We start from the raw sequence: 16,453 nt of genomic DNA on the forward strand, positions 1-16,453 counted from the left end.
AACGTCATTTAATTTTTGCAAAGATACCCGCTATCTTCTGGATGTGACATGTCGTTGTCCTTTCCCTAGAATGGGGGATCTCAAGACCAGGGGGCTTTTTTAATGTGAGAGGAGAGAGATTTAAAACAAAACATATGGGTACTTTTTCTCACACAGAGCGGTTCAACTGTGGAATGAACTTCCTGAGGAAGCGGTGGAGGCTGGTATAATTACAACATTTAAAAGGCATCTGGATAAGTACGTGAAGAGGAAAGGTTTGGAGGGATATGGGCCAGGAGCAGGCAGGTGGGACTAGCTTAGTTCGGGATTATATTCGGCATGGACCGGTTGCTCTGAAGGATCTGTGTCCGCGCTGTACGACTCTAAAGCTTCTTAAGTTCTTCAGAACCGAAGAACAGTCAGACTGGACTGGAAACATTAACTCTGATTCTCTCTCCACAGGCGCTGCGTGACCTGCTGAGTTTCTCTGCGCAACGTCCAGCATCTGCAGGCCTTCGCCCTGATTCTGACAGGTCTCTGAGCACAATTCCACATCTACACAAGTGAAAGCCTCAACATGCCTCCACACTCGCACACTCCACACTTCCGGATAATGAAGCGGGCCCCGCCTCTGGGTGGAGTCTAACGCCTAAGCCCTGCCCACCCATGGAGAGCTGTCCAATCGCTGCAGAGCTCCATGGGGGGCGCCAAGAGCCAGGCAGAGTAGCCAATGGGGGCTGGGTATGGTATTTAAAGCTGAACGACCGAGCACCCTCACGTTTCTTTTTACAAAAACTTCGGCTGTAGCTGGGAGTTGCGCAGCCTCTGCTGTTGAATATCCCCAGGAGGAGGAGGAAGAGGAGGAGGAGGAGTGGGAGTGGGGGGGGAGGGGGAGAGGGAGAGGGGGAGGGTTGGGGAGGGGGGGGGGAAGCAAGGAGAATCCCAGGGCTGAGAGGACAACTCATTCCATCGGATGATGCCCACTGTTTGCTCTTTAATTAAATCTTTCAACACTAAGAGAAAAACAGAACTGGCGTTGTAACTCTGGAGGGACCTGCAGAACGTTCACAGAAAGTTAGTTGGAATTTCTCAAGCGCTGAAGAGCTGGCACTGACAAATCTTAAGGTGCAAATCAAGTTTGACAACTTCCAAAAAAACTTTTTTTGTCTTCTCTCTGCCCTTCTCTGATTGTGTTTCTGAAAAAGGAAAGGGTTTGTGTTCCGGGGAATGAATTAATGTTTATAAAGGCGGCTCTAGACTCTCTCTCTCTGTGTGTGTGTGTGTGTGTGTGTGTGTGTGTGTGTGTCTAGCCATTAGCGAGCTGTAATCGGGTTTATTTTTTTACTTGGAAGGGACCATGTCGGATGATCGGAGCGTGTCAGACGTGGCGAGCTCGGGAGGCTCAGAGAATGAGTCGGTAGTTTCTCCTGGATCCTCTCTCGCTCCTGATGGAGATGAAAAGTTCCAGGCTGGCACCGAGGAAGGCAGTGGCAAACGGGAGAGCGAGGAAGATAAATTTCCGCTGTGCATCCGAGAAGCGGTGAGCCAAGTGCTGGAAGGTTATGACTGGACCCTAGTGCCCATGCCGGTCCGAGTCAACGGCTCCTCAAAGAATAAGCCTCATGTCAAGAGACCTATGAACGCCTTCATGGTGTGGGCTCAGGCCGCAAGGAGGAAACTAGCAGATCAATACCCACATCTCCACAACGCGGAGCTTAGCAAGACTCTGGGCAAACTCTGGAGGTGAGTTCAACACACGCGCACACAAAAAAATCTCCTAAAGAACTGAGCGAAAAAACACCAGAAATTGCTGGAAAAGCTCAGCGGGGTCTGGCAGCATCTGTGGAGAGAAATCAGAGCTAACGTTGCGTGCCCGGTGACTCTTCCTCAGAACTGAGGATACTGACATTCAGAAACAAACACAAAACTAGCTGGAGAAGCTCAGCAGGTCTGACAGCATCTGTGGAGAGAGAGAGTGTGTGTTAATGATTCAAGTCTGGTATATCTCTCCTGCTGAACTGATCTTTGAGTTGTTGTAACATTTAGGACATGCAGACCGCATTTGAAACGTTAACTCTGTTTCTGTCTCCGCGAATGCAGCCAAACCTGTTTTTAAGTGTGTTTCTGGAGGTGAGTTCTTGAGGGTTAAAACCCCTTTCCCCTTGGAGCATTTCAGATGCCAGCACCCTCCAGCCGAATAGAGGGCCCGCGGAGACGCGACCTGAGCTGTTTGTGTTACTCAAATGCGAATTTTTGCCTAGCGCTTTCTGGGTTTTGCTTTACATTTTGTTTCCGTTGTAAGGCAGGCTGGACAGAGAGAAACGAAATGCCTTTCATCAAGCTCTTCAGCCCTGGGTTGAGAGGTGCTAACTTCTCAGCCGGGTTTAGGGGCGACAAAGTTTTGGGGAATTGGAAATCGTTTATGGAGCTCTGGTCTAATTTAAATAGTGGTTTGCTCAGCCGGATTTTTGCACCAGTCCTTCAGAAGCATTTGCCAGTCATTTTCCATCTAACGCAGACTGCAGATACACCGAAATAGGAACCCACTGTTGCCAGAACTTCCTGCGTCGATTCCAAACTTTTTGTCTGATATTTACTTGCTACTTTTACAGGTTCCAACTGGCTTGTCATTAAATTAATTACTTCTCAATGAACAGCTAAATTATACAAAGCAAACATTACTTTGTGAATATTGCTGCCTTTGTTTAGTCTGTGAGGATGCATTCAAAATGTTTGCAGACCTTTGTCTTGTTATTCCCAATTGGAAGAAATTCTGAATTGGAATGGGCCGGGGAACTGGGTTTGGAGGAATTTGCAAGGAAAAGCCTTTCTCTGTATGAATCTTCAGTCGCCACATTTCCTGACTGCAAGGAATGCCCACCACATCCTAACATTGTGAGGGACAACTGAAAAGTACAAAATATAAAAAGAGTGAGGGAGGAGGTGCTGAAAAGCTTAGGTTCACTGAGCAGGGAGAGACAGAATGAGCAGATGAAAGAGGGATTGGGAAAGGAGAAAGGTGGGTAACGACAGGAGGAAAAAGGGGTTGGAGTGAGCGTAAGAGATGGACTGAGGGAGGAAAAAATCTTCCAACAAGTAAAAGGGATAGAGAAAACTGAGCAAAGAATGTGAAGCTTCAAATGGAGAGGGAATGGGGAACAGGAACGAAGGATACACTGAGAGACAAGGGGGAAAATGGATGAACTGTCTTTGCCAATTATGCGTGTTGTGGCACCTCTCTTAAACCCCTGTTACAAAATAAAATGAAAATGAGCTCAGTAGGTCATGCTACAGCAAACAAGATCCGTCAACTTCCCATCTCTAATTCTTCATATCCTATGTAAATTAGCATTAAGTAGTCACAGACTGTGAATATTCTAGCCAGTGCAAGATAATATTAATTATAGGAGTAACTGGAAGGCAAAGTACAGGGCTAATGGTAAGATTCTTCGCAGTGTAGGTGAGCAGAGAGATCTTGGTGTCCATGTACACAGATCCTTGAAAGTTGCCACCCAGGTTGACAGAGCTGTTAAGAAGGCATACAGTGTTTTAGCTTTTATTAATAGAGGGATCGAGTTCCGGAACCAAGAGGTTATGGTGAAGCTGTACAAAACTCTGGTGCGGCCGCACTTGGAGTATTGTGTACAGTTCTGGTCACCGCATTATAAGAAGGATGAGGAAGCTTTGGAAAGGGTGCGGAAGAGATTTACTAGGATGTTGCCTGGTATGGAGGGAAGGTCTTATGAGGAAAGGCTGAGGGGCTTGAGGCTGTTTTCATTAGAGAGAAGAAGGTTGAGAGGTGACTTAATTGAAACATATAAAATAATCAGAGGGTTAGATAGGGTGGATAGGGAGAGCCTTTTTCCTAGGATGGTGACAGCGAGCACGAGGGGGCATAGCTTTAAATTGAGGGGTGAAAGATATAGGACAGATGTCAGAGGTAGTTTCTTTACTCAGAGTAGTAAGGGAATGGAACGCTTTGTCTGCAACGGTAGTAGATTCGCCAACTTTAAGTACATTTAAGTCGTCATTGGACAAGCATATGGATGTACATGGAATAGTGTAGGTTAGATGGGCTTGAGATCGATATGACAGGTCGGCACAACGTCGAAGGCCGAAGGGCCTGTACTGTGCTGTAATGTTCTATGTTCTATGTTCTATGTTCTATGATATGGTCAAGAAATTGGGAGCAGAGTGAGGCAGAAAAATGGACAGAAGGTTTGAGGGGAAGCCTAAGCAAGAAAGGATAACGTCACCAGTCCTAGCAAAACATAGGCATGTCCTTTGGGGAGAGACCAGGGAAGGAGAAGTGTGGTGGTGGGGACAGTATTATATTGCCAACAAAGACAAGTACTAGAGAGAGGGGTGGCAGGAGAGGGGAACTGCCCCCAACCCAACTTTTTCTCTCTGTGCAAATTGCCTGTGAGAGTGCAGTGGGATTGATGGAGTCAACAGCAAATCACTAAATGAGGATTAACCAGATTGCCCTGTGTGCTGGAACAGGGGAGAGCCTCTGGAGTTGGGCAGGAATCAGAGCGTCTAGCCGATAAGAGGGTGTGATGGATCAAGTTGGATTGGCTCCATGGATGTGACTCACCGCCTCAGTACAAAGGATGTGGAGGCACTTATGGGAGGGTGTTATGTTGGGTGTCACATTGATGCCAAGGAGAGGTCCTCACCGTGGAAGTGGGTGTTCCATTGCGGTGATTTGTGGGAGCTGTGCTGGTGAAAGGAGGAGGAACAGTAACACGCTGAGTCATTCAGCCCCTCAATTCCAGTTAGCCATTGAGGAAGATCATGGCTGCTGTGAAGCATCAGGGGCTTGCATGAGGTGTACTGGCAGAAATTTCTGATGATAGTGTGTATTGTCCACACCTGAGAGAGAAAGCAAAATGATTACCAATAGACACATGAGGAAGCAGCTGAGACCCTATGCCCTGCAACCCCCACCTCCTGCCAAAACACTATTGTCAGGGTGACCATGGGCAGCACTCTCACCTGGCAATATTCTGAAATTGAAACACACCCCAGAGTACAGACAGGCAGACGCTCCTGGTGTGTTACTGAGGGAGCGCCGCGCTGAGGGAGCGCCGCACTGTTGGAGGGTCAGCGCTGAGGGAGCACCGCACTGTCGGAGGGTTAAGTGTACATGAATATTTTGACAGCCATGATATGAAGAGGAGTAGTGGAAATCTCACCCCTACTCCTGTGTCCTGGCCAACAATTATCTTTGTAGTATCAAACTAACCCTTAAATCAGGTACATTTTTCTCACTATAATAAGATAATAAAGTGTGAAGCTGGATGAACACAGCAGGCCAAGCAGCATCTCAGGAGCACAAAAACTGACGTTTCGGGCCTAGACCCTTCTAGAGCTCTCTGATGAAGGGTCTAGGCCCGAAACATCAGCTTTTGTGCTCCTGAGATGCTGCTTGGCCTGCTGTGTTCATCCAGCTTCACACTTTGTTATCTTGGATTCTCCAGCATCTGCAGTTCCCATTATCTCTGACACATTTTTCTCACTGATGTGTTTACTGTCCTGAAAATCCATTTGCTACATTTGAGCCATGACTGCCCTTCGAAAACAATGCATTAGTCATGTGACACTTTGGAATTTCCTGAGGTTGTAAAGGATGCTATTGAAATGCAATTTGTTGTTTCTCACTCATATCGTAATTAAAGAGAATAAAATAATAAACTTCAAACTGGAAAAGAAAGCAGCACGGAGGCTCAGTGGTTGGGCAGCGCCAGGGGCCCGGGTTCAAATCCAGCCTCGCGTAACTGTCTGTGTGGAGTTTGCACATTCTCCCTGTGTCTGTGTGGGTTTCCTCTGGGTGCTCTGGTTTCCTCCCACAGTCCAAAGATGTGCAGGCTAGGTGGATCGGCCATGCTAAATTGCCCATAGTGTTCGGGGGTGTGTGGGTTATAGGGGGATGGGTCTGGGTGGGATGCTTCAAGGGGTGGTGTGGGCTTGTTGGGCCGAAGGGCCTGTTTCCACACTGTAGGGAATCTAATCTAATAAATCAGCAGAAGGTTATTGTGTTCTGGTTCAAATGCTCACTTTATCGTCAGGTACTGATCAATGTTCTATGTTTATCCTCCACTTTGATCAACTGATTTATCCATTACTGTCCTGACTGATATCTCACTGTCTAGCCCCACTGTCACCTCATCCAGGACCCTGCTGCTAGATTTGAACCCTCATCCTCCCTCCATTCACCTATCAGCCTTGGTCTTACTGACTTGCGTGGGCTCCCCATATCAGGCAACACTCCAACTTTAAGCCTCTGATCCTTGTTTACAAATCCCTCCATGGCCTCACATCCCCATCCCTTCCCTTTTTCTCATCTCATCCAGTGCTCCAACCTCCCCAGATCTCTGTACTCTTCTTCGTGTGTATCCATGACCTGCCCACAAACACCCACCCTTGCATTAACTGGGGCTAATGGTGGAGCGGTGTCATCGCTGGGCGAGTAATCCAGAAGCACAGGCTAATGATCTAGGGACATGGGCTCAATTCCCATCACAGCAACCTGGTGTAAACTAAATTCAATTCAGAAAATCTGGAATTTAAAAAAAGAAATAGCAAATGTTGTTGATTATTGAGCTGATGCATTAATGCCCGTTAGGGAAGGAAATCTGCCACCGTTACCCAGTCCGATGTGGAGGTGCTGGTGTTGGACTGGGGTGGACAAAGCCAGAAGTCGCATGACACACCAGATTATTGTCCAATAGCCTTATTTGAAATCACAAGCTTTCGTATCACTTCTCCTTCAAAGCACTCTGGAAGTTTGTGATTTCAAATGAACCTGTTGGGCTATAATCTAGTGTCATGTGACTTCTGGCCTTACCCAGTCTGGCCTACATGTGACTCCAGACCCACAGTAATGTGGTTCATTCTTAACTGACCCCTGAAATGGCCTCAAGACACTTGGAGATGATAAAGTCAACAATGAGTGAAAATATCCTTCCCCACACCAATTGGGTGACCACACAATTGTGCCATATGGAATGTTGGCCCAGACAGTGACACCCACGATTCCCAAAGACAAAGAAATAAGAGGAAAATTAACTTTCTGAATTTCTGACAATATTTAAAGTTGAGAAAAGGGATTTGGGAGTGGTAGGGGTGGAATGGCAGGGTGGGATGAATGGGATGGGGCTGAAAAATAGGATGTTTTCTCGACTACTGAAGCAATTTTTTTTGATCTAAAGAAAATGTTGCAGGGGTTATTTGGGGTGGAATCAGAACAGCTTACCAGCAAAATGTAACTGAGTTTGCAAAAATAAACTCTCTCAGCTATTTATAAGAAGGTGAGTAACCGGCATCCGGTAGGGAGCTGGAGACAGAAATCCAGCTGTCTGTGGTTTCTGGTGTTCAGTCACTCTGGAGCTGGTCTTGTAACTCCTGTCCAGGCATGTGGCTATGAGGAGATGCGTGGAACACGGGAAAGGGTTCGGAGAAAGCAGGAGGGCACCAAGGGGCAAAAGAGGATTTTCAGTCTCTTCAATCCAGCAATCATTCCGAAACCCGCTTCCCATCCATGGAATGGGTTTGATCTGACTAGGACTGTGGGAGGTTAAATTAATCAGTCATCTGGTTGGCCAATAAACCTTTAATCAGCAGCAGCTTTGGCAAAATTATTTAATTGTCAATTAGGCAGAAGGAATAATTTCTCACGTTGTATTTGATCAATTGATGTACATCAGGCCAAAAGAACAGCCTTGATAATGACACACATCAATAAAAGCAAGTTCAATGTCTCCTCAAACACCCCCAACATTTCAGTGAGGTTGTAATAGTTTATTATAGACTTCTGTCCATCAGTTCTAATCTTCAAATCCTCTCTGAGCTCACTCTCAATCCAGAAGGAGACCCACGTCATCTCTACACCTGAATTTTCCAAGGATTTCCTGGTCAGTCTCCCAGCTTCAGAAACTGCACAGTCTTTCCCCCTTCTTTCCTTCCCTTGTACCAACTCCTGGTCATTCATCATTGTCCCCACCCCTCACTCACGGACCTGCATTGGCTCCTGGTCAAGCAACATCTTGATTTTTAAAACTCTCCTCTTTGTGTTCAAATCCTTCCACTGCCTCCTACCTCACTGTCTCCCTGAGCTCTTCCAGCCTCTCAACCCTCACAGCCTCTGAGCTGAAGCTCTGGAATATTCTCGCAAAACCTTTTCACCTGCCTTCCCCTCTCTCTCCCAGATGTTCCTCAGACCTGCATATTTGATCAATCTATTGGTTGTCTGGCCTAGTATCTCCTTCCGGGTCTTGGTTCAGCATTATCAGGCTGTGATCCTGTTACCTTGGGATGGTTTTCCACACTAAAGCCATAATATATACTCCAGGCATTGTTGTTGCTGTGACAAGGTGTCTGGACTTGGCCAGGCGAGCATCACAATTGATCCACTTTTGAGCATTAGTAATTTTCGATAATGATACTGCTGTCTCCCATTCTGTGGAACCTCCTCAAGTGGTGAGGTCGGTGGGATCAGAGCATGCATTTATATGGGGTGGGGTTAAAAGATTAGAGCAGGCAGCATGATGGAGGTTGGCACTAGGTTTTCCCAAATCAGCATTGCTTGATAGAGGTATGCAGGTAGAAACAGCCTTGTTCCTTTAGCTCCCTGAGAGCAGTGAGCTGGAGTACAGGTTACACAGCAATAAATTCTCTCAGCCTTCCCTCACTTTGTGAGTTAACAAGGTGTAGAGCTGGATGAACACAGGCCAAGCAGGAAAGCTGATGTTTCGGGCCTGGACACTTCTTTAGAACTTTCTGATGAAGAGTCTAGCCTGAAAGTCAGCTTTCCTGCTCCTATGATGCTGCTTGGCCTGTGTTCAGCCAGCTCTATAATTTGTTATCGCAGATTCTCCAGCATCTGCAGTTCCCACTGTCTCTGTCTTTGTGTGGTTTTTGGATTACAGTCAGCCATTCTTGGGATACGGGGGTCACCAACAAAGTCTGCATCTATTATCCTTTGAAAAAGTGTGGATCTGTCCCAGTCAGTTTGGAAAGGTGCTCCTGAAGCATAGTTAGGTCTTAGCTGAATGGTCAACTTGCATTCACTCTTAGTGCTTTTTGTAGATGTTTAAAAAAACTGAGTCATAGCTTGAGAAGCTAGTTAAGAGTCAGAAAGATGTGAGATTGGAGTCCTATAAACCCGAGTCAAGGCGAAGAACAGCAGGCTTCCCTCTCTAAAGGACATCAGTGAACCAGGTGCATTTTTATAACCATCTGCTATAGGAAAGATGTTGAGACGAGAAAGCATTCAGAAAAATTTGAGGATGTTCCCAGGGTTGGAGGGTTTGAGTTATAGGGAGAGGCTGATTAGACTGGGATCATTTTGCCCGGAGCGTTGGAGGCTGAAGGGTGATTTTAGAGCGGTTTTTAAAATCATTGGGGACATGGATAGGGTGAATAGTCAAGGTCTTTTCCCTGGGTGGGGGGCTCAAAGCTAGAGGGCATAGGTTTAAGGTGAGAGATGAAAGATATAAAAGGGAGCTAAAGGGCAACGTGTATGGAATGAGCTGCCAGTGGAGGCTGGTACAGTTACAACATTTAAAAGGCATCTGGCTGGTTACGTGAATAGGGAGGGTTTACAGGAATATAGGCCAAACACTGGCAAATGGGACCAGATTAGTTTAGAATATCTGGTTAGCATGGACGAGTTGGACCGAAGGGTCTGTTTCTGTGCTGGATATCTCTATAGCACTTTTTTAGAGTTGCTTTTACCAAAATCAGTTTTTTCTTTTTTGTAAATTTCAAAACTGAATCCAGATTCACAGAAGAAAACTAAAATTGTTGCAGAAACTCAGCAGGTCTGGCAGCATCAGCAGGGAGACAGAGCATGATTAATGTTTCCAGATTCACAGTGCGCCTTGATGGGACGTGAGCTTTTGTTCGCTACAAGTGAGCTGACACTGTCACCGTCACCGTCCAACTGCCTGTGAGCTTGCACAGGACACTGGGTCACCCCCATTCTGACTCTGAGCAGACAGTAAAGGGTTAATGGCCACTATATTATGTTTTGGTTATTTGGATTTGTGAAAAGTTTGCTACAGTGTGGCACAGATTAATTTACAGAGAAACGAAGTGTAGGAGTGAGGGGATGAGAATTCCTGGCTGACTCTGGCTTCAGTTCAGGGTCAGAGATGTGACATTCAGCAAACCGCGCCCCCCCCCCCCCCCCGCCGCCCTTACTCCTCCATAAAACATAACTTCCAAATAGAATCTACTGGCATTTTCTTCTCCCCTTCTGAGAGTTGCCAGAGAAATGACGGTATCTAACTCTGTCAGCTCCAACCCCACTGAGTTAATGCCAACTGCAGTAAGAAGCTTCAACAGAGCTCTCAATCCACGCTGGCAGTCTCAAGGGGCAACTAGGGACGGTCCAGCTAACGATGGCCATGTCCTGCAGGTGTATTTTTTGACTGAGCTGGTCCAGCTCAGTCAATGTTGAACGGTGAGGGTTCACCTGGAAAAAGTGGAGTGAGAGTGAGAGTGAGAGTGAGAGTGAGAGTGAGAGTGAGAGTGAGAGTGAGAGTGAGAGTGAGAGTGAGAGTGAGAGTGAGAGTGAGAGTGAGAGTGAGAGGCAAGATAATGGACAGAATGCGAGGACAAGGGGAAATTCCCAAACTGCGTTCACCAGTGGAAACAGACCGAGGCCAATGGCTTGAAGTAACTCTAGCTTTGATCCTTATATCCGTCTGAGTGTTTTCGACAATCCAGATATACCCAGTTCACATTACACCTGAAGGCAGCTTCTAACATTGGTTTTAAAAACTTCTTTAAAAATCCTGAAAACAATTTCCTTCCTCCTCTATCGAAAACACCAACTCCTGCTTTGGCTAATGATCCACAATGCAATTTTACAACAAGTAATGTTCCCTGAGCAGGTACAGCATGGGGTTAGATACAGAGTAAAGCTCACTCTGCTCTTTTAAATTGCATGTAAAGCTACTTTGAAATTGTCCCGTTAGATACAGAAGCAGAATTAGGCCACTTGGCCAATCAAGTCTGCTCCACCATCTGATCATGGCTGATATGTTTCTCCACTCCATTCTCCTGCCTTTTCCCTGTAACCCTTAGTCACCTTACCAGTCAGGAACCTATCTATCTCTGTCTTAAATACACTGAATGACTTGTCCTCCATGGTCCCCTGCATTAATGAGTTCGACAGATTCACCACCTTCTGGCTGAAGAAATTCCTCCTCATCTCAGTTCTAAAGGGTCATCCCTTCACCCTGAGGCTGTGCCCTCGGGTCCTAGTCTCTCCTGTGAGTGGAAACATCATCTCCACGTCCATTCTATCCCAGCCTCTCAGTAAATTTCAGTTAGATCACCTCATATCTTAAACTCTAAGTACAGACCGAGCATCCTCAACTGCTGTTCATATGACAAGCTCTTCATCCCTGGGCTCGCTCTTGTAAGCTTCCTGTGGACTCCAAGACCAGTTTATCCTTCCTCATATGGAGCACAAAGCTGCACACACCATTCTAAATTCAGCCTGACCAGAGCCTCTTATAGCCGCAGCAGTACATCTCTGCTCTTGAAATGAATGCATTTGCCTTCCTAACTGTTAACTGAACCTACAATGCTAGCCTTAAGAGAATCCAGAACCAGGACTCCCAAGTCCTTCTGTGCTTCAGATTTCCAAAACCTTTCCCCATTTAGAAAATAGTCTATGCCTCTATTCTTCCCCACATGGCATTCTATCTGTCACTTCTTTGCCTGCTCTCCCGGCCTGCCCAAGTCCTCCAGCAGCCTCCAGCCTTCCTCAACACGACCTCTGTGGCATCTGCAAAGTTAGCAACAATGCACTCAGTTCCTTCATCCAGATTGCTAATGTATAATATCCTGATCAAACACTCCCAGGACAGGGACAGCACAGGGATAGGCACAGAGTGAAGCTTCTACTCTGTTCCCCCATGTGACCTCGTGTAAAACCCAGTTGGATAACACACTTGCACAGCATTTTATTGAAAATATAAACTATTTGAAATGAATGTTGATGAACCTTGAGTGTCTGGAAAGACTATATACCACGACCTTTGCAGATCTCCACAACCCCATCTCGAGGTAAACATCCAACTGCACTATTGAGACTGCGCCGTACTGTCGGAGGGTTGGGGCTCAGGGAGTGGGCACTGCCGGAGTGTCGGTGCCGAGGGAGCGCCGCGCTGCAGTTTTGTTGCGAATAGATAGAAAACGAGGATGAGGGGTAACCTATTGCACTTGTGGAAGGGGGTGGATTTGGGAGAGGACAGAAGTGCAGGAAACAGGTTGGACATGGCTGGGGCCCACTTATAGAAGTTTCCCCATCACTGAAGTTAAACTAACTGGTTGGCAATTGCTGGGCTTGTCGTTCCTTCTGCAAAGTGTAGTGTTTGCAATTTTCCAGTCTAAATCAACCACTTGTGTCAGACAGCTGGTGTGGGGGCAACATGGAATAAAGTTTAGAATTTTTATAATGATTTATTGTTATTGCATTAAGGGATTAATTGATCCCACTGACGAGAAAATAAAGAAAGGGAGACGAAGATTCTCAATTCACAGCTGCGGAGAAGTCAGGGGAGGAATACACAATTGATTTTTGAGTTTCAACATCAGAGTCATAGAGATCTACAGCACAGAAACAGCCTTCAGTCCAACTCGTCCATGCTGATCAGATATCCTAAATTAATCTAGTCCCATTGGTCAGCATTTAGCCCATATCCCTCTAAACCCTTCCTATTCATGTACCATCCAGATGCCTTTTAAATGTTGTAACTGTATCACTTCCTTTGGCAGCTCATTTCATACACACACCACCCTCTGTGTGAAAATGTTGCCCCTTAGATCTCTATTAAATCTTTCTCCTCCCACCTTAAAACTATGCCCTCTAGTTTTGAACTCCCCCACCCTGGGGAAAAGACTCTGGCTATTCACCCTATCCTCATCCCTCATGATTTTAAAAGCCTCTATAAAGACCACCTCTCAGCCTCCAACGCTCCAGGGAAAATAGCCCCAGCCTACTCAGCCTCCCAATAGCACATATCCTCCAACCCTGGCAATATTCCTGTAAATCTTTTCTGAATGCTTTCAAGTTTCACAACATCTTTCCTCTAGCAAGCAGACCAGAATTGAATTAGAGATAATGGGAACTGCAGATGCTGGAGAATTCCAAGATAATAAACCTCTCTGATGAAGGGTCTAGGCCCGAAACGTCAGCTTTTGTGCTCCTGAGATGCTGCTTGGCCTGCTGTGTTCATCCAGCCTCGCATTTTATAGACCAGAATTGAATGCAGTGTTCCAGAAGTGACCAAGCAATGTCCCGTAGAGCTGCAACATGACCTCCCAACTCCTACTCAGTGCATTGACAAATAAAGGATCCGACCGCACCACCCAAGACATTTTTCCATCCCCACCCCTGTCTGCTTTCCGGAGAGACCACTCTCTCCGTGACTCCCTTGTTCGCTCCACACTGCCCTCCAACCCCACCACACCCGGCACCTTCCCCTGCAACCGCAGGAAATGCTACACTTGCCCCCACACCTCCTCCCTCACCTCTATCCCAGGCCCCAAGATGACATTCCACATTAAGCAGAGGTTCACCTGCACATCTGCCAATGTGGTATACTGCATCCACTGTACCCGGTGTGGCTTCCTCTACATTGGGGAAACCAAGCGGAGGCTTGGAGACCGCTTTGCAGAACACCTCCGCTCAGTTCGCAACAAACTACTGCACCTCCCAGTCGCAAACCATTTCCACTCCCCCTCCCATTCTCTAGATGACATATCCATCCTGGGCCTCCTGCAGTGCCACAATGATGCCACCCGAAGGTTGCAGGAACAGCAACTCATATTCCGCCTGGGAACCCTGAAGCCCAATGGTATCAATGTGGACTTCACCAGTTTCAAAATCTCCCCTTCCCCAACTGCATCCCTAAACCAGCCCAGTTCGTCCCCTCCCCCCACTGCACCACACAACCAGCCCAGCTCTTCCCCCCCCCCACCCACTGCATCCCAAAACCAGTCCAACCTGTCTCTGCCTCCCTAACCTGTTCTTCCTCTCACCCATCCCTTCCTCCCACCCCAAGCCGCACCCCCACCTACCTACTAACCTCATCCCACCTCCTTGACCTGTCCGTCTTCCCTGGACTGACCTATCCCCTCCCTACCTCCCCACCTACACTCTCTCCACCTATCTTCTTTACTCTCCATCTTCGGTCCGCCTCCCCCCCCTCTCTCCCTATTTATTCCGGAACCCTCACCCCATCCCCCTCTCTGATGAAGGGTCTAGGCCCGAAACGTCAGCTTTTGTGCTCCTGAGATGCTGTTTGGCCTGCTGTGTTCATCCAGCCTCACATTTTATTATCTTGGAATACCAAACATTGCCTTCACTTTTTTTTGTGCACCTACAAATCTGCTTTCAAGCTACTATGAGCCTGCACTCCAAGGTCTCTTTGGTTTCTGTCTTAAATCGTTGATTACTTTTTAACAATGATCCCTAGTTCTAGATTCTCCCACAAGAGGAAAGATCCTCTCCCTGCCCAGTGGGTAAGGACCTCTCAGATCTTAGATGTTTGAATCAAGTCACCCCCTTCGTTTCTCATCCAGGCCTAGCCTGTCCAACCCTTCCTCATGAGATATAGCCCCTCAGCCCAGGTACCAGCCCAGTAAACGGCCTCTGACCTGTTTCCAATGTATTTTGATCCTTCTTTAATTAAGGTGACCAATTCTGTACAGAATACTCCAGATGGGCATTACTCTGGGGCATTCTAGTCAAGCTTGTGGCATTATGTAGCTCAGAAGCTTAGTATTTGGCTCATTCTACATCCCTCTCCCCCATCCATCCATCCTCGGAATCACAGGAATGCCACACTGCGGAAGGAGGCCATTTCACCCATCGTGTTTGTGCTGGCCCTACCCATAAACCTGTAGAATATTTCCACCTGCAAGCATCACTTTACTGAACAAGATATTCAAACAAGTTTGGATTCAAATAGAGAGGTGTGGATCAACAGGCCTGATGGCCTCCTTCAACTGTCAATCTGAGGTGTATGCAATTGGCTTTGAAAGTTCTGGCCTGGGAACCAGTGATGATCTGTAGCTCTGAGTGAGAGATCCAGCTGAACAGTCTGTTTATGGAAAGCATTGCATTGAGATAGGTTTTTGCTATCTATATTTCCCAAGGAAACTCCAAGTCAGCCTCCAGGTGGAAAGGCTCAACTACAGAATGCAGGCAGGCAGGAGCTGGAGAAATGTCCTGCCTTCCACCCATCAACACGAGACACTGGATCCCATATCTCTCATTATTATTATCATTATTTCACATCTAAAGTGTAGACAGGGTAATGAGGAAATGAATTAACCAGAGCAAGTGGCTAGGGACAGTCACTATTGTATAATCACAGAGTCCTGAAGTCAATCATTGTGTCTATTTGTGCTTTCAAACAGTGGTGTGCATTCTTTGATCTCCGCTGTTTTTGTTTATTTGCCTATACCTGACCTGATGCTCAAAGATCCATCCATCTCACTCTTACAATTTCCTACCATTTTATTAATAAGACCATAAGATATAGGAGCAAAGTTAGCTATTTGGCCCATCGAGTCTGCTTCACCGTTAGATCATGGTCGATATATTTCTCGTGCCATTTTCCTGCCTCCTCCCTTTAAACCTTGTCCCCCTCACTAATCAAAAACCAATCTATCTCTGTTTTAAAGCATTCCAAATCCCAATTCTCTCCAAGTGACAAACATTTCTCCTTCTATCCCATCGAGAGGTTTTACTAAATGATTTTGACACTATGACCTCCACTTATTGGTTCACTCGCCAGAGACATTAGTCTCTCTGTCTCTCTCTCTTCTGTCAAAATCATCTGACATCCCTAAAACTGAGCTCTCCTCTAGCCTTCCTCCATTCTGAAGAAAACAGTTTGAACTTTCCCATGTCATCCTCAACACAGGCCCCTCTTCCCCAGGGTCACCCCCACCCCTCCATAATCATTCCTGTATCTTGGGAGCTTCTCTGGGTGAGTGAAATCCAGCTGAGGACTAACGAGTGATTTAGAAAGTGCCAGAATAATGTTTTCTTCTTCCAGCAGCTTCTGATGTTCTCAAGAATAGGGAAGGACTTGCACCTCTATAGCTCCTGGCACAACCACTGGACATCGAAAAGCAATTTCCAGCCAAAGTTGCTATAAATACAATAATGAATGTTTTTCCAATTTGGGGTTTCCTTGTGAGGGATGGAGGGAGGGAGGGAGATGGAGCGGGGTGCACTGTCTGACACCAGTCAGTGTACAGCTATCTCCCTGAGGGGGAGAGAGGAGACTGAGAGACACCAGCCAGTGTATTCCCTGAGGGAGAGGGAGGGGGTTGCAGGGGCTCTGAGAGACACCAGTCAGTGTACAGATATCTCCCTGAGAGAGAGAGAGGGGACTGAGAGTCACCAGTCAGTGTACAGATATCTCCCTGAGAGAGAGAG

At 46.7% G+C, this 16,453-nt stretch overlaps 1 protein-coding gene across 2 annotated transcripts in view; it reads left to right on the top strand.

Annotated features, from left to right (window-relative positions):
• Positions 1 to 909: 909 nt before the first annotated feature.
• Positions 910 to 16,453, top strand: part of sox10 (SRY-box transcription factor 10) — a 32,612-nt gene continuing 17,068 nt past the window's right edge. For both annotated transcript variants that reach the window (XR_009443033.1, XM_048521294.2), the window contains exons 1-2: positions 910 to 1,104; positions 1,332 to 1,722. Coding sequence is in view for 1 of the 2 variants with exons in the window: in XM_048521294.2 (XP_048377251.1) it covers positions 1,337 to 1,722 (386 nt within the window). In the remaining variant the exon portion in view is untranslated. The remainder of the gene's footprint in view (positions 1,105 to 1,331; positions 1,723 to 16,453) is intronic.

This window comes from Stegostoma tigrinum, chromosome 38 (assembly GCF_030684315.1).
Source record: "Stegostoma tigrinum isolate sSteTig4 chromosome 38, sSteTig4.hap1, whole genome shotgun sequence".
NCBI lineage: Eukaryota > Metazoa > Chordata > Chondrichthyes > Orectolobiformes > Stegostomatidae > Stegostoma > Stegostoma tigrinum.